Genomic DNA, 24,052 nt, shown 5'->3' with positions numbered 1-24,052 from the left:
CGCTGACCAGCGGCTCATTGAATCGTGACCGTGTCCTTGTGGAGGGCGTCCATCAATGTTCAGCTTTCCAGTTATGAACACAGAAATGCCAACCTCACCCAAAAGGCCGGCATTTATACAAACCTCCTTCTATTATTTCATCCAACTCCATTCTCAGATGCTCTGCCATCACAGAGAACTCCTTACTGAAAACGCTCAAATGGAAGTTGGGGGCCGTGTCATCAGCTGGCAGACCTTCATCTTCAGGTGCAGCAGAAACATCAGGGGGAGGCTGTGAAAGACAATCATGGAGTCAACAGGTCTGCTCTTTGTTTTGTTACAGGCAGCAGTTAGGGATTAAAGGCCACCAGCTGTCTACTCAGAAATAGAAGCTTCATAGGAAAAACATTGGAACAAGATGGCCGAGGTTATTGAAAGCGTTTCTTACCTACAGAACTATTACACGTGTCATATCAAGAGCATACTGACAGACTTTTTCATTCCTGGTGTGGTTTCTGTCTGTGACTAACAATAATAAAACTTTAGGAAAAGAATACAAAGATGGGGGTCTGCTCTCTGTGGAGAACCTCAATGGGCAAACAGAAAAGCAGAGGACGCCATTTGAACAACTGTTTCCAAACTTGACCTTCTGGAAGACCATGCTCACCAAAATTTAAAACAAAGAGAAGTAGAAAGACCTACAGGTAAAATTCCGTTACAATGAACTGCCAGGGACCTAAAAAATATTTTGTTGTAATGAGATTCTGTATTTGTTACCATAGTGCTTTCTTTAACTTGCGTCCTGGCATTTGCAATCATTTCAATGGCTTCTTTCATGTTAATTTTAATCTTCTCCTGTATACAAGTTATGCTGATGAGAATTTTTCTCAGCATTTCCTTGCGATAATACACTTTTTAGGGTGCGAATGATGCCCAAATCCATGTCTGAAGCACTGCTGTGCAATTGGGTGGGTGGAATTCAGCACGAATATTATCTAAATGCAGAAGCATGTTGTGGGCAGCACAGTCATCAATCAGAAGCCGAATCATCCTTTTCTTCTTCTTCATATTGTAAGGTTTCTGAACTCTTTTGGGATCCCCACCACCCAACGGGAACGTCATGCTGAAAAGCGTCCCAAAGAACGATTGTCGCGTCTGTGTAAGATTGTTTGTCCGTTGCCGGAGCAGGGCAACAGCAGACTTACAGTAGTGCAGTGAAGCACCACAGAAGCGAATCCTAAAAGATCGGGGTCGCTCTATAAGTCCCTGTCTTACAGCCCAAAACACGAGGCTAAGTCAGGCAGTCAGGCAGAGTGGTGGGCAGGTTAGTGGCCAAGTAATCCTGTGTCCTACACTTCCAATGTTCCTTGCATCACCCATTGAGATCTCTTCTGTTTGCTTTGGTGAAGAGCCGCATCAGAGCTGTGAGCCTGCTGTTGCCCCGGCAACAGATAAACAGTCTTCCACAGATGTGGTGATCGCACTTCAGGACACTCTTTGGCAGTTTGTCCAGTTGGGGGAGGTCCCAAGAGAGTTGATAAACCTCACATTTTCTTCAATGAGTGCCTCATTAATAAGAATGTTTCTTGAACGAGTGTCACCGAACCACATAAAAACGGCTTTTTCGATGTCTTCAAATTCAGCAGTGTGCATACATTTGCAATCCGAGATTTTTCTTCACTTTTGCTCGGTCTTTCAAGAAAGATGACAGTGTCGATAGCGAAATTCTGAATTCACTGGCAAAGTCATTTTTTTTTTTGCTGCAAAAATGTAAAGTTTTATTTTTTCTAATATGAACTGTTATTGTTTTTTCATGCCTGCCGTTTCTATAGGAGGAAGACAGTGAGTTAAATTCCAAAGGATGTTTTTCAAATGTTGACGAGCAATAAGCAAAAGGTATCACTGAAAACCACAGAGAACAAAAACAGCATGAGGAAAGTTCAAAGAATTGGGAATCGTTGTGCACAACTGAGCTGCGACCACAGAACTAACTGCTCTGTGGATGATTCATCCAGGCATTTTAAGGTCTTTTGGGCACTTCGTTGTATCTGCTCAATGTACGCGGAAACTGTCGGGACCATAAAAATACTTCGTTGTAATGAAAATTTTGTTGTTAAGATATCAGTTGTAACGGAATTTTACCTGTATATACTGATGGTAATCAAACTTTTACATTTGGCCAAATTCAACTTTGTTGAAATAAGTAATGACTTGTGTGGTCTGGGTCAGCTCCACACTCCCTGGTGCATCCAGGAGACTCTTAAACTCAAAACCGTCAATAGTCATGAACCGAGATGAGCCAGGTTAGGGTTAGGGCACCTTTAGCAAGGGGTTAGTGCAGGGGTGCCAAGGGCTTTTAATAAAATCCACAAACAATTAGTGTTTAATAGTTCAGTGATCTTCCTTAAATAAATAATTAATCATATAATACAGTGAATAGTCCCTGAGAGCTAAAACCAGCATGAAACAACAGCCATCAGGTCCTTAATCGTCCTCCTCTCTTCCCGCACAAGCCCAACACAACTCCCTCTCTGTCTCCCCGGCTCACTGATGGAGACTCTCACAGCCACGGTCCTCCTCACCGATCCCCATCTTAGCTACCTCTGTTGCTTGGGATCGATTGTCCTCCCACCTTCATCCTCGCACCCGTGGTGTCACTCAGATCCTTGAGGAGGACTCCACCACCATTGAACCCGCTCCCCTGAAAAATCAGCCCCTAGAAATCGTTCGTTCTTCTGCAGGGCTATTGACTGCACTGCCTCCCTTTCGCTCTGCTCAGGCACCCAATTCTTCACACTTACTTCTTCCTTGATTTGCTCTTCTCTTTCCCCTTTTCCCTGCTGTATCAACTAAATTAATATTGAATGAATATTGATTGCCCTCATTAATTGCATATCCTGTACAATACATTTTATTAATAAGTGTATTTTTGTAATGTGTTTTTTCGTGCATTGATCATCAGTTGAAAATTTCCAGTGTTCCTGTGCCACCCTGTATTACTGAATTTTAATGTTTTATTTAATTTAAAATTTCAAAGTAATTTGTTCTGTCTTTACTAAAATTTTAATGAACTGTTTTATCAAATTTATAAGACGATGCAGCGAGAGTAGGGAGCAGGTTGAGGAGACCCTGGAGAGGTGGAGATATGAGGAGAGCAGAGGAATGAAGGTCAGTAGGATCAAGACAGATTACATGTGTGTGAATGAGAGGAAGGTCAGTGGAATGGTGAGGATGAGGGAGTAGAGTTGGTGAAGGTGGATGAGTTTAAATACTTGGGCACAGAGTAATGGGAATTGTGGAAGAGAAGTGAAAAAGAGAGTGCACGCAGGGTGGAATGGGTGGAGAAGAGTGTCAGGAGTGATTGGTGACAGACGGATATCAGCAAGAGTGACAGTGAAGGTCTACAGGACGGTAGTGAGACCAGCTATGTTATATGGGCTAGAGACGGTGGCACAGGAGACAGAGCTGGAGGTGGCAGAGTTAAAGATGCTAAGATTTGCATTGGGTGTGACGAGGATGGACAGGATTAGAAATGAGAACATTAGAGGGTCAACTCAGGCTGGAAGGTTTGGAGACAAAGTCAGAGAGGTGAGATTGTGTTGGTTTGGACATGTGCAGAGGAGAGATGAGAGGTATACTGAGAGAAGGATGTTAAGGATAGAGCTGCTAGGGAAGAGGAGAAGAGGAAGGCCTAAGAGAAGGCTTATGGATGTGGTGAGAGAGGACGTGCAGATGATGGGTGTGACAGAGCAAGATGACGAGAACAGGAAGATATGGAAGAAGATGATCCTCTGTGGCAACCCCTAATGGAAGCAGCCGAAAGAACAAGAAGATAAGCAGATCTTATTGAAGGAGTTTGAATAGAGGTTTTTTTAGTTTTCATAACATTAAATGTAGGACTATTATTGATTATTAATATGTGTACAGTGTAAATAAGGGTTTGGACATTTTACATAAAAATTGATTTACAGAATATCCCTCGGGGATGTTCATCTTCCATTAAACCGAACATTTATGAGTTTCATTTTGCATTCACGTCCTGGCACACACCTACACTCACATGTGGAAACTTTACAATCCCCAGTTATCTTATCCTGCATGTATCTGTGGAAACCCACCCAGACATTGGGATAACAAGCTGTCTCCATATGGACAACATCTGAGGCAATCAAACCCAGGATGCTGAACCTGTGAGGTGGTAGGGCCACCACAAAAAGAACACAGAAAAAAACTGGGTAAGGGTGAATTTCATGAAAATGTGTTTGATTCCATCTGCCTGAAGAAGGGGCCTGATTTGCCTCAAAAGCTTGCATATTGAAATCCTTTTAGTTAACCAATAAAAGGTGCCATTTTACTTGACTTCTCACTACATTCATAATGGCTAACACGGTACAACACTCTCGCACTATGAAAATGTATGAAAGTTTTCCTTCACACACTGAAACAGTTCAGTTCTGGGTTCAGAAATGGCCAAAGTGAAATGGCTGTCTCAAGAAACATGTCAGTGTGTTGTTTTTCATGTAGAGTGGAGGTTACTGCATGTGACAGATTAGACAAGATACTGAACATTTCATACAAAGGTGTCCATTACTGTCTTGAGAGAAGAGGGCACACTGGATCTGACTAGTATAGAAAATGAAGGGGGAGACCCTCACAATGGCAGTCCGAACAGCCTCAATGTTCTCTGGTGTGCGGGCTGTTCGAACACCACCTGGGGAGAATGAGATCTGGGGTTCTTGGAGGCCATGGAATGTCACTGTTGGGTGAAATGACGCGGCTTCCAAACAATCGTGGAATAGCTGCCATCGATTGTCGAGCATTATGCAAAAGTGGCTCCTCCTGGGGATTTCCTTTTTAAGGCTGAACCCGTTTCTTTGAAATTACGCACTCAGGTTGTAATCACATGAGTAGACGGGACACAATCATAACGTCCTAACTGGTAATAATACTGAAATTCTTTATGCACAACAGTCACACTAACACCATTCTTATAAAAGGCTTTCACAGTGAATACTCGTTGCGCTCCACTCCTCTGCTCCATTATAACTTATGGCAAGGGGTTCTAAATGAGGTCGCATCGGTCCCAAAAAACTGCTGATGCCCCAGGGTCACCAACATCTATTTTCAAAATTTCCTGTTTCCCTGTTCCACCCTGTACAATACAATACAGAGAACAGAACGCAAGTAATCCTCAATACAATACAGTAGTGCAATAGTATTATTACAAGTGCAGAGTAAAATTCAACAGTAGATGATATCACATAATAGGACTCGAGACCGCGGCCATCAAGCTGCCTCCCCCTATTGGCCATTCCACAGCTGAGTTAGTGCTGGGGCAGCCAATCCAGTGAAAGGACCACCTCTACCCGACAATTCCTGCGATCCTCCATCAGAGATGACTTTTCCTTAGGCCGGCAAAACCTCTTGGCAGTAGGGCAGTGGCACCAAGTGCCATATTAAATACAAGTGGCGTCTCCAACAGAGAAAAGACAACTCTGAGATTCTGAGCGTAAAATGCTTTTCCAGTCGTCTTCTGCTCAACGTCCGTGTTCTTTTGCCCATTTTAACCTTTCCTTTTCATTTGCCAGTTTCACTTATGATTTATCTTTGAAACTCTGCCACTAAGGCCAGCATCCCGGGGTTGTCTTTTCTTGGTCACAGGTGCCACAAGTTCAGCAGCAATCTCCCCACCTGCCCTTTCTATTTTCTATTCTGCCATTGGGTGTAAAACACAAACACCAGGCCAACAAGGCTGTTTCTTGAAGCTACGCTATTTGCATCGTCACTGGTTGTCCCCTCTCGCACTCACCTGAACGCACACCTGTGACTTGAGACAAAAATTAAACCTGCGTGGGCACCACTTACAGCGACTCCAAAAAGTTTTCAGACCCCCTTCCCTCTCTGCACACTTGATTGTATCGTAGATTTAATTTTCAATGGATAAATTGGCCATTCTTGCCCATCAGTCTACTCTTGATAACCCAAAGTGGAACGGTTTCTCAGTAAGCTGCTAACTCTCAGTGGGTTCTTCTCATCTATGTGACCTACTGTATGGTCTTCCTATCGTCTTTCTTGTGATAGTCACCTCCTGCTCTGCTGCACAGTCCACTTTTGGGAGAAGATTCTGTAGCCTTCTGCTCCGGTGCTCCAGCCGGGTGATGTCCTCCTCCATCTGTCTCACGCTGGCTTTAGCCCGCTGCAGTTTGCTTTTCTGCTTCTCCTTCACGAGTCGATTCATCTCCGCTTTGGTCTTCTCGATACGCTGTGCCAGCCTGTCCAGTATTTTCTCGCTCTCCTCTTTCTCCTTATGGGCCACCTTCTGTTGGGCAACACAACGACATGTACCACGTTATTTAGCCTTCACCCTAATTGTTCAAATTCTTTTTTACACCTTTAGGTTTTCAGAAAGGTTGAAACTTAAGGAAAAAAAATTAAACAAACTCTTCCCACTCGTTCCAGTTCAGTGTCATGGTTGTCAAGGTGAATCCCAGCTGCATTAGCAGCAAGTCGAAATACACCCTGAACAAGGCAGCAGACAATCTTGTGGGCGCACTCATTTAGGGGACCCATCTAACCTAACCTGTATGCCTCTGAAATTTGGAAGAATGTCTAATTACCAACAACAGACGTTTAGGTTTGGACTACCACAGCATGCGCAATTTCACCCATAATGCACTGTACGTCCTGTAGTGAGATTGGTACAATCAGTTGTGTCTCTTGGGGGGAGGGGGTGAGACTGCACTGGGTGGCATCATCAAAGGAGGTGACACCCAAATGACTCAGGTCAGGTCAAGTTAGGGAGTACTGGTACAGCGCGTCACTGCACCCACCACACGACGAAACAACTCAGGATCCTGTTTGGCATCCCCCCCAGGCAGACCCACCCTCTGGAAACGACCTTCTATCTGCAAGGTGTTACGTGGGCATCCTCTTGGCCTGGTCCAGCCACTCGGATCCTCAACAATGAGCTGGATCACCCTCAGGGAATTGCACCGTAGTGTCGTAACTGACGCTCCTTCACAATGCAGGCCATGTGCCTCATTCGGGACTACCTGAGCAACACAAAGTCAAACCAGTGGTACACCAAGGATTCTCTGAAGAGACACATGTGAAGGAGTCCAGTCTTCATCTCAGGTCACTGGATAGCGTCCATGTCTCGCAAACAGGGAGCACCAGGACTCTAAAGACTTGGACCTTCATCCTTTTAAAGATATATCGGGAGCGCCACACACCCCTTTTCAGCAACCTCATGACCACCCATGCTCTCCCAATCCATCTATTGACTTCATCGGAAGAGTCACCAGACACATGAATGTCACTGCTGAGGTAAGTAAACCTCTCGACGAGGTCGACACTCTCTGTGCAGACAGACACACCTCCAATGGCCGTGTCCAAGAGGTCATTAAAGGCCTGGCTCTTGGTTTTTATGAGGACCCTCGCAAGAACAGACACTCAGAGTCCTCACTCAATCTCTCAAGAGCCCTCATCAGAGCCTCCATTGACTCAGTGAAGATCACAGCATCGTCAGCAAAATCAAGATTTGTGAATCTTTCTTCACCACCAAATGACCACATTTTTTGCAGAGTTTCGGGCTGAAATATCTGTGGGAATCAATGAATAGGTCAAGTGACTAGGAGCCATTAAAAGTGGGAGATACTGCACTGCATTAAATGTGGTTCATCGTTTAAATGATTGGCGTGTTCATGCGCCCTCAGAAAGATGTTAAATCAGAGTTGTCTATCTAGAAGTACCACATGAACATTCGGAATTGTAACTTGGACAATTCGGACAAAACAAAGCTACCCAAATTTAGCCAAGTTGTGACGTAATTCTGACCTTTCATCTTAGTCGATCGTCAGCCTGAAACCTGGTCAGCCCAAAATGCCATTTCTTTTTAGTTGACTAGGGCACTCCGCCCACCTGCTTGCTTTGCTCACCTACCCCCAGGTTTGGTTAACTGGATATACAATTTAAAGAGATTGTTATTTTTATGGGAATTGTTAAATACTCTTTCAATTCTATGTTGCATCACTTCTCCGTGATCATAAATATACAGGTGCCGGTCATAAAATTAGAATATCATTACAAAGTTTATTTATTTCAGTAATTCCATTCAAAAAGTGAAAGGTGTATATTAGATTAATCCATTACACACAGACTGATGTATTTCAAATGTTTATTTCTTTTAATCTTGATGATAATAACTGACAACTAATGAAAGTCCCAAATTCAGTATCTCGGAAAATTAGAATACAAATTAAGACCAATTGAAAAAAAAAGGATTTTTAGAAATGTTGGCCAACTGAAAGGTATGAACATGTAAAGTTTGAGCCTGTACAGCACTCGATATTTAGTTGGTGCTCCTTTGGCTTGAATTACTGCAGCAATGCGGCGTGGCATGGAGTCGATCAGTCTGTGGCACTGCTCAGGTGTTATGAGAGCCCATGTTGCTCTGATAGTGGCCTTCAGCTCTTCTGAATTGTTGGGTCTGGCGTATTGCATCTTCCTCTTCACAATACCCCATAGATTTTCTATGGGGTTAAGGTCAGGCGAGTTTTCTGGCCAATCAAGAACAGGGATACCATGGTCCTTAGCCCAGGTACTGGTAGTTTTGGCACTGTGTGCAGGTGCCAGGTCCTGTTGGAAAATGAAATGTGCATCTCCATAAATTTCATCAGCAGCAGGAAGCATGAAGCGCTCTAAAACGTCCTGGTAGATGGCTGCGTTGACCTTGGACCTCAGAAAACACAATGGACCAACACCAGCAGATATCATGGCACCCCAAACCATCACTGACTGTGGAAACTTTACACTGGACCTCAAGCAATGTGGATTCTGTGCCTCTCCTCTTTTCCTCCAGACTCTGGGACCTTGATTTCCAAAGGAAATGCAAAATTTACTTTCATCAGAGAACATAACTTTGGACCACTCAGCAGCAGTCCAGTCGAGATGCTTCTGATGCTGTCTCTTGTTCAAGAGTGGCTTGACATGAGAAATGTGACAGCTGAAGCCCATGTCTTGCATACGTCTGTGTGTGGTGGTTCTTGAAGCACTGACTTCAGCTGCAGTCCACTCTTTGTGAATCTCCCCCCCAGTTTTGTTTCACAATCCTCTCCAGGGTACAAGCGGTTATCTCTATTGCTTGTACACTTTTTTCTACCACATCTTGTCCTTCCCTCACCTCTCTATTAATGTTCTTGGACACAGAGCTCTGTGAACAGCCAGCCTCTTTAGCGATGACCTTTTGTGTCTTGCCCTCCTTGTGCAAGGTGTCAATGGTCGTCTTTTGGACAACCGTCAAGTCAGCAGTCTTCCCCATGATTGTGTAGCCTACAGAACTCGACTGAGAGACCATTTAAAGGCTTTGAGTTAATTAGCTGATTAGAGTGTGGCACCAGGTGTCTTCAATATTGAACCTTTTCACATTATTCTAATTTTCCGAGATACTGAATTTGGGACTTTCATTAGTTGTCAGTTATAATCATCAAAATTAAAAGAAATAAACATTTGAAATACATCAGTCTGTGTGTAATGAAAGAATCTAATATGCAAGTTCCACATTTTGAATGGAATTACTGAAAAAAAATCAACTTTGTCATGATATTCTAATTTTATGACCGGCACCTGTATACCTGACTGAATTGTGGTTTCTTCGAAATTAAACTTGTCGTAGCTTTAATTGTTGCAGGACCACAGATTCTCATAGCGTATGGTCCATTATTGTGTAAATCTACGTTCTGAGCATTGAATGATGCGATTGCGTAAAGATTATTGTAGATTCGGATATTTTGCCTGTAGTGTTTGTGGATTCTGCGGTGGGCTGGCGCCCTGCCTGGGGTTTGTTTCCTGCCTTGCGCCCTGTGTTGGCTGGGATTGGCTCCAGCAGACCCCCATGACCCTGTAGTTAGGATATAGCGGGTTGGATAATGGATGGATGGATGTTTGTAGATTTCACTTTCACCAAACAACAAATCTTTTAATTCTCACGGATACGCCTCTTCATTGGGAAGAAACACCACTTTTCCCTGATGGCAACACGATTTAGACGATCTACAGGTCTCAGACTTAAACTTTAAAGCCTTACAATATCTACATACTTCTGAAATATCACCTATGTCCATATATTCAAACTCTTTTTGCTGTTCCGTTATTTCACAGAGTAATAATTTCTGTTGGTTTGTGCTAATTCGATCTTTACTTTGTTTTGTTTTTTCATACTTTTGAATTTTAGTACTTTCATAATCTCTATATTGCTCTGCATGTGTATCGCTCCAACATTTTTGAACGTCTTTATGAAGTCTTTTATTTCTGACCCTGATTGGACCTGCGAGGTTTTCAACTCCACTTGGTCCGGGCTGATTATTTCCTTATTTTCAGAATTTGCACATAGATTATTCTTTTTTTCCTTCTTTTCTCTCCAACGCTTTTGGGTCTCTTTTCGACGCGGTGCTCTTTCTTCTTCGTTTAGTCGTTGACGTTCCATCTAGAACGTGTAAAGAGTTTTTAAGAGCTGAGAGTGCATGAACTGTGTCTGGCAAAAGCATTCCAACAACTGAGAGGTTAGATGTCTGTGATCTTCTTTATAAATTGGTTGTTCTCGCGGGACGTCAAAGTGTCTTTCCGAGAAGGTCACGTCTTGACCAAAGATTTTTTTTATAGAATAAGTTTGTATGTTCTCCCCGTGTCTGCGTGGGTTTCCTCCGGGCGCTCCGGTTTCCTCCCACAATCCAAAGACATGCAGGTTAGGTGGATTGGCGATTCTAAATTGGCCCTAGTGTGTGCTTGGTGTGTGGGTGTGTTTGTGTGCGTCCTGCGGTGGGTTGGCACCCTGCCCAGGATTGGTTCCTGCCTTGTGCCCTGTGTTGGCTGGGATTGGCTCCAGCAGACCCCCGTGACCCTGTATTCGGATTCAGCGGGTTAGACAATGGATGGGTGGATAGTGAGAAATGCATTTGGAGTGAAGTGATACAAATTCAGTAAGTTTATTTTGCTCTTTATTTCCACAAAAAATGCCATTTATATTGAATTTTTTTTTTTTGTTTGTGTTTTTGCAGATCAATTTCCAAATCAACAGTGACTTCACATTTTCCGCATTAGTCTGACTAGAAACCCACGTCAACATAACGATGTGGGAAATTGAAATGTCATAACTTCGAACAGTCTGAGAGCACGTGAACGTCAACTTTCTTTCTGCTGCAGAGCTCTATTCATCACAGCACCCATGCGGTCTTAATCCGGCCTTGCTTACCAAATTAGGGTGACACCAACCCTGGTGACGCCACTGGGTCTCGTGTCAGATCACATTCAAACTTCATGCAAATCGCTCCAGGGTTTGCTCGGTACCACACTGTATAAAGGGTCCAAAGGGTCTCTTTATGGTGGTTTTGGTCTGCACCAGATTGCGATTGGTGTGTTCACATCAGAGCTTGAAACAAATGAAATTGGTGTGCAAACACTTTTAGACAAGAAGCTCTTTTTTGTTTGTGTTGTATGTAATTTTCTGTCCATTTTGTGTGAATGTTTTTCTTTGAGTTTCAACTAAAAATCTGTAAATTAAATTACTTGTGTTATGTGTCATATTTAATACTGGAACGTTTGGTACCGGGCAGCACAGTGGCGCAGTGATTAGCGCTGCTGCCTCGCAGTTAGGAGACCCGGGTTCACTTCCCAGATCCTCCCTACGTGGAGTTTGCATGTTCTCCCCGTGTCTGCTCCGGTTTCCTCCCACAGTCCAAAGACATGCAGGTTAGGTGCATTGGTGATTCTAAATTGTCCCAAGTGTGTGCTTAATGTGTGTGAGTGGGTGCCCTGAGGTGGGCTGGCGCCATGCCCGGGGTTTGTCTTAAGACTGCTGTAGTAAAAACCCTACTCAAGAAAAATAATCTCGAACCGTCTGCTTTTGAAAATTTTAGCCCTATTTCTAACCTGCCTTTCTTAAGTAAAATTCTGGAGAAGGCAGCCATTATGCAGCTAAATGACCACCTCAATAAACCTGCTATTCTTGATAAATTTCAGTCGGGTTTTAGAACAAATCACAGCACAGAAACTGCACTCGTTAAAGTAGTAAATGACTTGCGGGTAAATGCAGACAGAGGCCATTTATCTGTTCTCATCCTCCTTGATCTGAGTGCCGCATTTGACACCATTGATCACAACATTCTTAGAAATCGCCTTAGTCAATGGGTGGGCCTCTCTGGCAGGGTCTTAAATTGGTTTGAATCCTACCTGACAGGGAGAAAATTCTTTGTTAGTTGTGGGAATTACAACTCGAAGACACATGATATCCGATATGGTGGTCCACAAGGCTCTATCCTGGTCCGCTGTTATTCTCAATCTACATGCTTCCGTTAGGTCAGATTATCTCAGGGCACAACGTACAATGAGGACTGATCATTTATGTTAGGTAGAATGCCTTGAGGGGCTGGGTGGTCTCGTGACCTCTGAACCCCTGCAGATTTTATTTTTTCTCCAGCCATCTGGAGTTATTTTTGTTTTTTCTGTCCTCCCTGGCCATCGGACCTTACTTTTATTCTATGTTAATTAGTGTTCTCTGATTTTAATTCTTACTTTGTCTTTTTTTATTTCTCTTTCTTCATCATGGAAACCACTTTAAGCTACATTATTTGTAGGAAAATGTGTTATAGAAATAAATGTTGTTGTTGTTCCCTGCCTTGCGCCCTGTGTTGGCTGGGATTGGCTCCAGCAGACCCCTGTGAGCCTGTAGTTAGGATATAGCGTGTTGGATAATGGATGGATGGATGGACCTTTGGTACCATCTTGAAAACTGTGAAGCCACTCACCTAATTTGGCCAATAAACTTTACATTGTATGTCTGGCCTTAACTTGTTGTCCACACTCATCTCAGATTTTTACAATTTTTTTAAACTAGACCTTAAAATGGAACTATTATTTGATGAGCACACGTAGCGTCTTACTTTGATGGACTTCATTTCCTGCTTTAGGTCATGTATCTTTATCTTCCTCTTGTTTATGTTCTTCTGAATTTCGACCTGTGAATCAGCCAGTTGTGCCTGCAAAAAAAAAAAAAAACGAGGAAGCTTATGAAATGTCAAGGCACTACAAAGCCCTGTGTTGGCAACATGTTGATCATAAAGCGTCATGGAACTCATGAAGATAGGAGGAAGCTTAAAAAAACGTCTCTCAACCACTGAATCACAACCCACCGGAGGCAGCCCATAACCCAAACGTTGGTTGCGGCCCTGTGGTTGAGAGATGCTATTTACTGTTGTTGCTATTGTCTGTAATGATAGCGAGCAGTGAAGAGGGTCACGGCAGGTCATCATCAGTTACTTAAAATATGGAACCAATGCAGAACACGTTTTAAGGTAGAGAAGCTTGTATCTGTTGTTCCTACACAAGTTAATCACCATTGCCAATCTTTTCAAAATCTACTCAGTATTAACCCATGGAAATCTCTTGAGATTAGGAGGTTTTTTTCCTACATATAAATTAGAAATTTTGTTTAAAGATACCTACCCAATTTTCCATAACCTCACATCCATCCCTAATATTATTCTTAATGGTTGACCTCATGCCGTCATACGTCCTATGATTCACACTGGAGTTATTAGTCTTATGCATCTTATTCAACTGTTTTTTCCTTTGCAGCTTCTTTTTTAACTCTTTACTAATCCAATGCAGAGTTTTTTTTATTTCCTCCTAATTCCAAATTTTGGGGTGTACCCATCCTATTAAATGTGAAACATTTTTGAACCTGTTCCACTGCTCCTCGACAGTCTCCACACTTAGAAGCGTATCCCATTTCATCCTCCTTTGCTGTGACTTTGCCGCATTTGTTCAAAATTTTCCCTACCAAAGTTAAACTTAACAGTTTTAGACTCTGCATCCTTGCTCTTCTAAAACACTGAGAATTGTATTATATGATGGTCACTTGACCCTAGTAGTTCAAACACCTCTACACCCGCAACTCTGTCCTAATTATACAAAATACTAAATCCAGACAGTCGTCACCACCACCTTGGTGCTTTAACATGCTGTGTTAAGAAACAGTCACTGATTACTTCTAAAAACTCCTGCTCCTGTGCTCCGCTATTTGAAAGGTTAACTCAGTTAATGTTCAGGTAGTTAAAGTCCCCAATGACTATAATATCCCCCTGTAAACTTGCCTTTTTAATATTATTAAACAGACATGCACTGAACTTACTGTCGGCATTGGGTGGTCTATAACACACTCCTAAAATAAGGCCTCTTTCCCTAATGCTTTCCAGACAAAGCCAGATGTCCTCACTAAGATGGGGTTTACCGTCCAATTGAAGAGTAGGGTTTATCCCGATGTCTTGGCTGAATGTCCCAACCCTAACCCTAACCCTAACCCTAATTGACTAACTATCTCACCCCTTTACCAAGTAATAGATAATGTGTGGTAAGCATACTGATACAATAATGTCAGCCGTTGCATCATCCAGGTGGGTGCTACACATTGGTGGAGGCTGTCTGTGTAAAGTGCAATTTAAATGTAATTAATTATTAGCTGATTTTTGTTTCACTGCTTCTCCCTCTCCATCCCAACAGTACGCCCATCACTTTTAAATGACAAATGACTAATCAGAATGACATTCTGCGCGCTGGCACTTACCATGAACGTGTCAGGGTCATCCAAGGAGTGCATCCGGAGGTTGACGTCCTTGAAATGTTCCTTCAGATGTCGGCTGCAATACGATGTTAGGCACTCCAGACAGGACTTGATAGCCTTTTGCTTTCCAACAGTGCAGACGTCACATGTGACTGATGCGTGTTGCCCGATCGCACTCTGCATTTTCTCTGATATTTCAGCCAAAACGATGTTCCGATTGAGTGTAGGTCTTTCTGGAAATTCACTCTTGCACAATGGACAGACAAAGACTTCTTTGTGGTCCCAAAAGTGTGTAATGCATTCTCTGCAAAAACTGTGACCACATGGGGTGGTGACCGGATCGGTGAAGACATCTATACAAACAGAACAACTAAGCTGGTCTTCACAGATCATAGTGTCCTCCTTATGAAAAGTAATGGCTGAGGAGAAAAAAGCAAAGGAGAACATTTAAAGCCCCAGAAGATGTGCTCAAACTGTGTGACATACAGTATGTGGTGTGCCTGTTATACTTTTCCAACTTGCTTTAAGCCCCCTGTGGGAAATGAACATAACAGAGCTGGTCAAACATGATGACATAGGCTGCCACCTAGACTGCTGTCACCTGAGAGGAACCATTTATGACAGTTAAGGGGTGTGTGGTCCAGACACTGAGGGGTGCCATTTATGTCACTCAGGGAGAGCCTTTCTGTCCTCCCCTGTTCTGCTTATGGGCACCAAAAGGATCCATTTTGGTAACTCAAAGGGAGCACATCCCGGACACTAAGGGGACCACCCACCCCAGGATTGCCAGATCCTAGATGTATTCCCAGCTCAAAGACAGTTGAAAACCTGTCTTAGGGCACAATGGACTAACCCAATGAATAACTTTGTTGAAGACTGGGCAGAGTTTTGGGGCATTCAACATCCAGGTTGGGTCCCCCTTGGAGTTTTACCTCTGTTAATGTCTGGGGGGAGGTGGGGATACCCTTTGGAGTTTTGCCATTTGGGCAGCCATATGTACTCTTTGGAAACAACACAAAAAACTGCACACCACCAAATCAATTTTTTTCCAGGCGCACGACTTTCACAAATATCACAATTTGAAGTGAAAACCGCACATCTGGCAACCTTGCCCCCAAAGTCTAATAGTACTGAGTTGGAGTTATGGACACTGAGGGTCCTTGTTAAAGTAACTCAAGCAGCATGCACTTCACACCTCCCTCCTCCTCTTATCCACCCTATTGACACCAAGGGGTGCCTTTTTGGTTACTCAAGGGCTTAGCATACCACCCCCCCCCTACCCACCTAGGGCTCCATATGGGCTTTGATCTGCACTGGGACACAGATAGCCATCCCTAGAAAATAATGAACGTTATATTACCTAAATGCTAGCCTTAAATTAAATGGTCAGGATGTAACATATTTCAATTTATACATTTAAAGTTTTGTTTTAGTACAGCAAAATTTTAAATATAAATTAAAATAATTAAAGTGTGTAATATAGGTGATGTTAAACACTATCATGCATGTGAATCAGAGGGTAACCTTTTATGTCCATCATCCACTCCAGGACATGGGGGGGCGCTGTCACTGACGGTATTGTCTCTTTTTCCACTCCCAGCTCAGAGAAACCTCCCAGTGAGGGCAACTGACTCCGCCTCTTCCGGTCTAGAGACTATAAAGCCGAGACACTCCCAGTGGGAGTTGTCTCATTTTGTGAAGAGTGTGACCCCGTGACCTCTCTGCAGATCTTGGCACCCTTTGTTAATAAGACGGTACAGCATATTTGTGATTTGATTTCCGTTTGTGCCACTGTGCGCCTGTTTATTTTGTTCTGGACATCTTAGTTACTGAAAGGGAAGACCTGGTTGGCTCCCCAACATCTTGTTGTTAGACTTGTGATTCCTCGATCAATGACAACATTCAGAACATCAGTCAAGAACTGAGCTGATGTTACCAAAGTTTTCGAAACTGCAGATTCTGTCTTACCTCTGTCAAGGTTCTCTTCTGCTCTGCTCTCCGGCAGCTCCTTGTAAATCTGTTCAAAATTGTAGAGTCCAACATTGTTTAGGTCAGGAAGTGTTCTCATTAAACATATTGCAAAACTTAACAAATGTTATATAAGAATAAATTTTAAGAAAATCACATTTTATTTGTCAAATGTAGTTATACACTGTACAATACGTGATGAAATGCTTAGTTGCTGAGCTCTAAGCCTGTGGATTAGAAGAAGAATATAAAAAGACAATAAATAGTAAATACGAGTACTTAACTCTATAAATGTAAACCGGTATAAATGTAAACAACAACAGCTTTATAATAGTATTATATAAATATATACTGAGTAAACAACTTTATATAGAAGAATTAGGGCATCACAGAGCTCTATTCACTGTCCAAATTTACCCTTAACAAGTTTCCAACTGGGGGCGGCACAGTGGCGTGGTGGTAGCGCTGCTGCCTCGCAGTAAGGAGACCCGGGTTCGCTTCCCGGGTCCTCCCTGCGTGGAGTTTGCATGTTCTCCCCGTGTCTGCGTGGGTTTCCTCCCACAATCCAAAGACATGCAGGTTAGGTGGATTGGCGATTCTAAATTGTCCCTAGTATGTGTTTTTGTGTGTCCTGCGGTGGGTTGGCACCCTGCCCAGGATTGGTTCCTGCCTTGTGCCCTGGGATTGGCTCCAGCAGACCCCCGTGACCCTGTGTTCGGATTCAGCGGCTTGGAAAATGGATGGATGGAAGTTTCCAACTGTGTCCCCATGCTCTTGATGAACTCATTTTAAAGTCACCGTCTCGACCCACTGGACTAATTCCCTTCATAATTTTAAACACTTCAATCATATCACCTCTTAACGCTAACTGACCTTCGAGGATACAGTATATCTTCAAACTTTGACTCTTTTAACCCCTTCATAATTGGCATCAAGGTTATGACCCGTATGGCCACGCCCATAACAAACAACTAGCTTTACAAATTAGGATTTATTCACAAAAATAGAAAACATTCATACTTACCTTTGCTACTCTATGCTTTAGAGTTCTCTGTACGCTGAAACTTCAAGTTCTTTTTCTTGGATATTCTCGCCACTAAACAAAAATCACAACTGCAGTATGGAGAAATGGAAGTGACTGAGCTGGCTGAGATTTCACCTCACGTACATCAGCACTACCCTGTGCATATTTCCTATTGTCTGTGCTCCAATTGGAAAAACAAATGAAGTGCATCTGAAATGTTTAAGTCGCCTTGGATAAAGACATCAGCCATATAAGAAAATGGAAAAGAAGCCATATAGAAGCATAAGACTTAAGCAAAAAGTCATTCCCATGAGGCTTTTGGTTTCCAGTTTATGATGTGCACTGATTATTCTGGACAGTATCTATTTACTATTTTAAGTGTTTTGCACAACGACTAGATAACTGACATGTAGATTATGAAACACGAGTAACGGGAGAATTTCTCTGCTTTTCTCCCTGGACGTTTTCACGTCATTTCCGTTATACAGCACTGGTCACCACTGGTGTCTATCATATCATAAACTTCTTTCCTTCCATTTTGCATGAAAATATGAGATTAAAATTTTTTTCTCAGCCATCGCCACAAACTACATGGGATAATTAATATATAACAAAGCATTATTTTTGGTGGCATATTCCTTTAGGAAAGAGTTCAGTTCTTACCGTCATCCAGTTTTGCGCTCATACTGCGTGCTTTTAGTCATAAATGAAATTCTTTATCAAGATATTAACACTGAAAGCTGTCAAATATGACGTAAGCGTTAGTAAACTGGCAATACTAATAATAATGCTAATATTACTTCTAATAATAAAATATTAAATCAGTGTAGCAAAATAGGAGTGATAAAAATAATGATAATAACAATAATTATAATACGTTTCTTGACAGAATAAACCAGTAAAAAACATGTACTTGTGGATTTTCATTTTTATGCGAGCTCCTGCGTTCTTTAATATTTATTCCGATAGTTTTCCTTCTCGTCTGAAAAATGTTAAGCTGTTATTTTTTAATTCTTATTAAATTTTTAACAAGTATCTTTGGTTTCTTTTCTTAGAGCCTCGTGTTTTTATCGGCTGTGCGGGAGCAGACGCTGCGCGTGCACATTGGCGACGCGCATGACGGGGTATGGGAGTGAGCATGCGTGAAATCAAAGAGGAAAACTGCGCGGAAAGGTGCACGAGCACGAACAGATCAGAAAAGCGTCTGAAGTAAATGAAAGGAGCCGCGGAAAGAAAGAAAGAAAGATTGAACGTTCCTAATTAGCTGAAGCGACTGGAGTGAAAACTGTTTTTTTTCTACAATATTTGGAGAAACATACCGGAATGAATATTTATATTAGCATGTTTGGTGTATTAAGATTATATGTTTGTGTTTTTTGGCATTTTGGAGTTGCCGCAGTTGGAAGCTGAAAAAGTAACAAAAATGTGTTTGGGGCGTTATTCAATAAAAAAACTAAAGTTGGGAACCCAAGTTAAAACAGTAGCGTGTCTGACTATGTTTAGAATTTAAGAGAGAGGGGATGAGGGACAGCTGGGCGACAGCAGGAGAGGAAAGACAGAAGCGGCAGGACAGCAGCCACAGTCACGAGGGCATAATTCTATGATTTTTCATTTCAGTCTAAACAATTGTCCTTACTAGATCTTCAAAAGGATCAAACCAAACTCCATTGTCAAGCAGCAGACAGCGGATTATTTATTTCTACTGGCAGGAGAGCGCGAGCTGAACGTCCTTTTTCTAAAAGCCCTGAAGAGTAGAAATAGGTCGCCACCTGGTGGCAAGTTTGTGAATCAACATTGCTACGAACTGACGATTTAGTTGCTTAAAGTTCGATTTATTTACTACACCTTGTTGCCAGGAGTGTCCTGTCCCTTTTGATTTGACCTCCGTTTCTGTTGCTTGTATGTGTCAAGCGTTGCTTTCCTTTTTCTTGCCTCCATATTTTGGGAAATTATGCCGTCTGGAGTAAAATAAAAAGCAAAGTTTACTATGGATTTGGTGAATTCTGTAGGGTTTCTTAAATCAAGTTGTATGTTATATAGCTCCCTTTACAGACTTTATCATTACAAGGAAATGCAAACAAGAGTATCAGTTCAAAGCATTCAAATGAAAGATTATAGGGAATATAGAATTAATGCACAATGCTGGATTTATCATCCTGGATGGTAAATGTCAATTTTAAATTCAAAGTTATATAGTGCCTTTCACACAGCATATCAATGCCAAACAAACAAGAAAATGAAAATGTCATGTTATTTTTAAATATTTAAATTCGGGACAAATTACAGGTAATTTTGGAAGTGGTGCCCACTATTATAATATACCACTCTGAAAGGTAAATCCAGTCACCAGTTGCGTGTCATATAGCGCCCTTCACAGAGCAAACCATCACAAGACACTTCACAAAGTGTCTGTTCAGCTTAATAAAATAAAAGATTATTCAATACATCATACATTATAGGGAATATGAAATTTGTACCTACTATTAGACTTATCGTCCAGACTGGTGAATGTCAGTCTCCAATTAATTATTATATAGCACCTTTTACAGAGTGCCATTTCAATATAATAAAAGTAAAGATCATTGCATTCAGAACAAATGAGAAGGAATATGGAGTCTGTGTCTACTATCAACATTTACCACCCCAGAAGATAAATCCACTCTCCAAAGGATTTCATTTAAAATGAAATCTACAACACAACAGAGTGTGCAGAAAGTGAAGGGGTCTCAAACCTTTCTGAATCCACTGCATTTTGATTTGACTCACCAAACGTAAAAATCCCTAATTTCCGTCTGGGGACAAATACAGTTCTATCTATCTATTTATCTATCTATCTATCTATCTATCTATCTATCTATCTATCTATCTATCTATCTATCTATCTATCTATCTATCTATCTATCTATCTATCTATATGTTTGCCCATCCAGAACCCGAAGCGTTTTCCCTTTATTCGTTATTTATTTGTTTTTTTTAAACATTGTTTTTTGTAAAACTAGCCGACATATTTGTGTAACGGGTTGAGGTTAGAAAGCCGACATTTGTGTATTTGAAAATATTGTCCTTTTTGTCATTGCTGGTTGTCCCATCGTCATCTTCACTCTGTTTATCTCTCAATGTCTCTGCTCTCGTGAGTCTCATGAATTTACTCTTTTTATGGGTGATTGGATTCCACAAGGGTGGGCACCATGAGCGGCACTTCTTTCCATTTGCTTGTTTCATGAATAGACTGGCTGTGCTCCGTGTCTAAGTAATCACCATAGACCTCAGCATTAACGTTCCCAGGGCACCATGCGACGCTCATATCTCTGTTCTATGCCACGTTTTTAGATCGTAGCCCGTCACTGCCTGCTTAAAGCTGAGCTAACATTTCAAGATGCCAGGAGCCGCTTACCTGCAGGGCTGCCGCCTCAGAGCGATGTCCAGGAATGAAAGTTTTTCCTCTGCCTTAATCTTTTAACGAGAAGGCACTGAGTGCATTTCCTTAGTTGCCCTTATCACTAATCACAAATCAGTATCGTAAATCTTACACAAGGTGCCAAACGGGCACACTGCCTGCTGATTGCGAGCATGAAGACTGCAGTAGGTGGCAGTGAAGCCAGCAATGGCACTCCAGTAGGCTTCATTACGTTGTCGTCAAACTGACTTTTGGAGTTTTCTTCAGAGAGTTCAATCCTAAAAAAGGCCAGCAGGGCAATCAAAGATCCTGAGCAATGCTACCCAGCCGATGTTTTCATTCCTCCTTCTGGACCACTGGCACAGTTTCTGCCAGTCCTAGTAATAAAAGCTGTTACTGTATGTGCTCTTGCATACTGTATGTGCTGTTGTAATGGAAAACTTGGATGGACTGGCATCCCACCCGGGATTCATGGTGTCTCCTTACTTGGCAGGGAGGCCATCATAATAGGTGGGCATCCTGACTTGATGGACTGATGTTCCCTTTCTTGTCAGGAGGCCACAATAATGAACAGACAGAGGAGGACTGCAACACCTTGGCTGGATGTTCCACCATTTGGACATCCACAGAATTGTATGGGAGATGCAGTCTTGCGTAGGGCGTCACAGAGCTACTGGAGGGTCCTGCTGGAGACTCCCAGCTAAGTCAGACCTGGAAGAGCTACTCAGCTGTACCTTTAATGTGCCAGGGGTACACCCATGTCTAACTTTTAAACCCTCCAAATTCAGCCAGGAAAGTTGGAGATGTGAGCCAAGTGGGACAACACACACCTGGAGTGGAGGTGGAGGAAGAGAGGGCAAAAGGAGACAGTATATTCAAAAATGGCATTTCATGAAGAAGGTATTTGTAGAAAATAAAATTCTTGTTTGAACTTACGACTTGTGTAGTTTAGTGGTGGTCTGGTGTTAGGGTGTGAGATGCCCCCTAGTGTCCACACTGTATATACTGTATATTGTAAATCTGTGTTTCATTCTCTTCCCTTTCCAGGGGTTTCAGTTATAAAACTTTGCATGAATTCGAGGCTGAAAATATGTGCGCTGCAAAAAAACAAGAAAAAGCATACGTCAAAAAAAAAAAAAAAAATATATATATATATGTATTTATTTATAAAAACTGGCGCACGCACATTTCTATGCAGGTTACCCTTTATAAAACACAAATGCCTTGTAAATATGCATATGTGATCGCACCTTAAATGCCACCCTAAAACATCTATATATGGAGCATGCTAATCAACCTCATGCATATCCAATCACGACGGTGTTGAAGTTCATTGGCTGGTAGACGTATCGAGACTCCACCCTCCAGTATCTGGCTGTGCTCCGCAACAGAGAATGCAAGATCATGCACTGTATTATTGCACCTCTCCTCTGTGTTCTGGGGGTCTGGAAAAGGCCTAAGGAACCATCGTCTGAGCGGGTAGCAGCTATGACCTGGCACATGTAATGACACGTTTTATGTTACAATGCCCCCCATCCCCCAACGCCTCTATTTGATATACATCAATCGTCGATTGTCAATCATTTGAGCTGCACACCTCAAACTGACCCCCCAAACTTTACAATTGGTCGTGAATGATTCAATTGTTTCTGGAAAAACTTTGCAATTTTGGCCTTTGCCACTGCTTTGCAGGGTTGTCTGGGCTCAGCCTTTGAGAGCAAGTGAGGGGCACAGACATTTGGGAGAGTAGCTCAAAGTAAAGTCTCCGCTTCGAAAGGATCAGTTCAGGTGGTCCGAACATCTAATTAGGGTGTCTCTGTTCTAGAGGTTTTTCAGGCATGCCCAACCAGGAGGAGACCTCAGGACATAGAATATGCTGGAGATGATGTCACATAGCTGGCTTGGGCACACCTTGGTATCCCGTCGGAAGAATTTGAAGAGGTGGTGGGAAAAAGGGACGCCTGGCCGTCTCAGCTTAGACTGCTCCCCCTGTAACCCAGAACTGGATAAACGACTGAAAATGGATGGATGGATTAATGGATGTTTCATTCCATATATTTTGTTGCTGATTTTTTTTAACTAATCCAAGGAGAAATGCAAGTAAGAACTTCATTGTACCTTGGGCCCATGAACTTGATTTTGAACTTTGAATAGAAATGTAGGCATTGCTTTGCGTTTTTTGACTAAAACACAGCATTAGCTATTTGTCACCTTATCACATCAGGCTGCTTTTATAATCTGTTTTGATAGTAACGTAGCAACGCTTCTCAGCTTGGGCAGTTCAGTCACTTTTACTTTCACTTGGTTGTTGACTCGGCTCTCGTTTAGAACGTCAGTCTGAACACAAAACTCTTATCGAGACTCAGGCTGCTCCTTGTGAACACTTTCATTTTTACAATTATCTCACCATTTATGACTCGTATCCCTAGTGATGAAAGAGTTAAACATATGCACCGGGAACTCCATCCATCCATTATCCAACCCGCTGAATCCGAACACAGGGTCACGGGGGTCTGCCGAAGCCAATCCCAGTCAACACAGGGCACAAGGCAGGAACCAATCCTGGGCAGGGTGCCAACCCACCGCAGGACACACACAAACACACCCACACACCAAGCACACTAGGGCCAATTTAGAATCGCCAATCCACCTAACCTGCATGTCTTTGGACTGTGGTAGGAAACCCGAGCGCCCGGAACTCCATTTCTTTTAACTGTTTACTGAAGGAACAGGCTCCATTTTCAAGAAAAAATAGTAATATTAAAAAAAAAATCATTTTTGAAGATTGTTCACAATTCCTGAATGTGCATTATGTGCAAGTGGAAGCACAGCCAGTCAATCCATTAGGACAACATACAGTAGGTGGCATCCTAGGGTGTCGTCACCTAAGGGGTGCTGTTTATGAAAGTTAAGGGGTGCATGCACTGGACATTAGGTGGGCACCATTTATGTAACTCAGGTGGTGCATGTTCTGGACTCTTCATCCCCCCCATGCTCCTCAAGTGGCATGCAATGCTGGAGTCCTCCCAATGCCCCCACTGGTCCATCATATTGAGAGCCAGCCAATCAG

At 42.5% G+C, this 24,052-nt stretch overlaps 1 protein-coding gene across 1 annotated transcript in view; it reads right to left on the bottom strand.

The window, feature by feature from the left end:
* LOC120518773 (E3 ubiquitin-protein ligase TRIM39-like) overlaps positions 1 to 21,026 on the bottom strand; it is a 29,593-nt gene extending 8,567 nt beyond the window's left edge. The window contains exons 1-7 of the mRNA XM_039741726.1: positions 20,980 to 21,026; positions 19,431 to 19,543; positions 16,562 to 16,610; positions 14,597 to 15,012; positions 12,915 to 13,010; positions 6,065 to 6,298; positions 124 to 271 (exon numbers count right to left, since the gene is read on the bottom strand). Coding sequence (XP_039597660.1) covers positions 124 to 271; positions 6,065 to 6,298; positions 12,915 to 13,010; positions 14,597 to 15,012; positions 16,562 to 16,610; positions 19,431 to 19,523 — 1,036 coding nt within the window. The 5' untranslated portion in view covers positions 19,524 to 19,543; positions 20,980 to 21,026. The remainder of the gene's footprint in view (positions 1 to 123; positions 272 to 6,064; positions 6,299 to 12,914; positions 13,011 to 14,596; positions 15,013 to 16,561; positions 16,611 to 19,430; positions 19,544 to 20,979) is intronic.
* Positions 21,027 to 24,052: the final 3,026 nt, after the last annotated feature.

This window comes from Polypterus senegalus, chromosome 18, assembly GCF_016835505.1.
Source record: "Polypterus senegalus isolate Bchr_013 chromosome 18, ASM1683550v1, whole genome shotgun sequence".
Classification (NCBI taxonomy): Eukaryota; Metazoa; Chordata; class Cladistia; order Polypteriformes; family Polypteridae; genus Polypterus; species Polypterus senegalus.
Note: the sequence above shows the minus strand (reverse complement) of the source record. Positions and strands in the feature narration are given on the sequence as shown.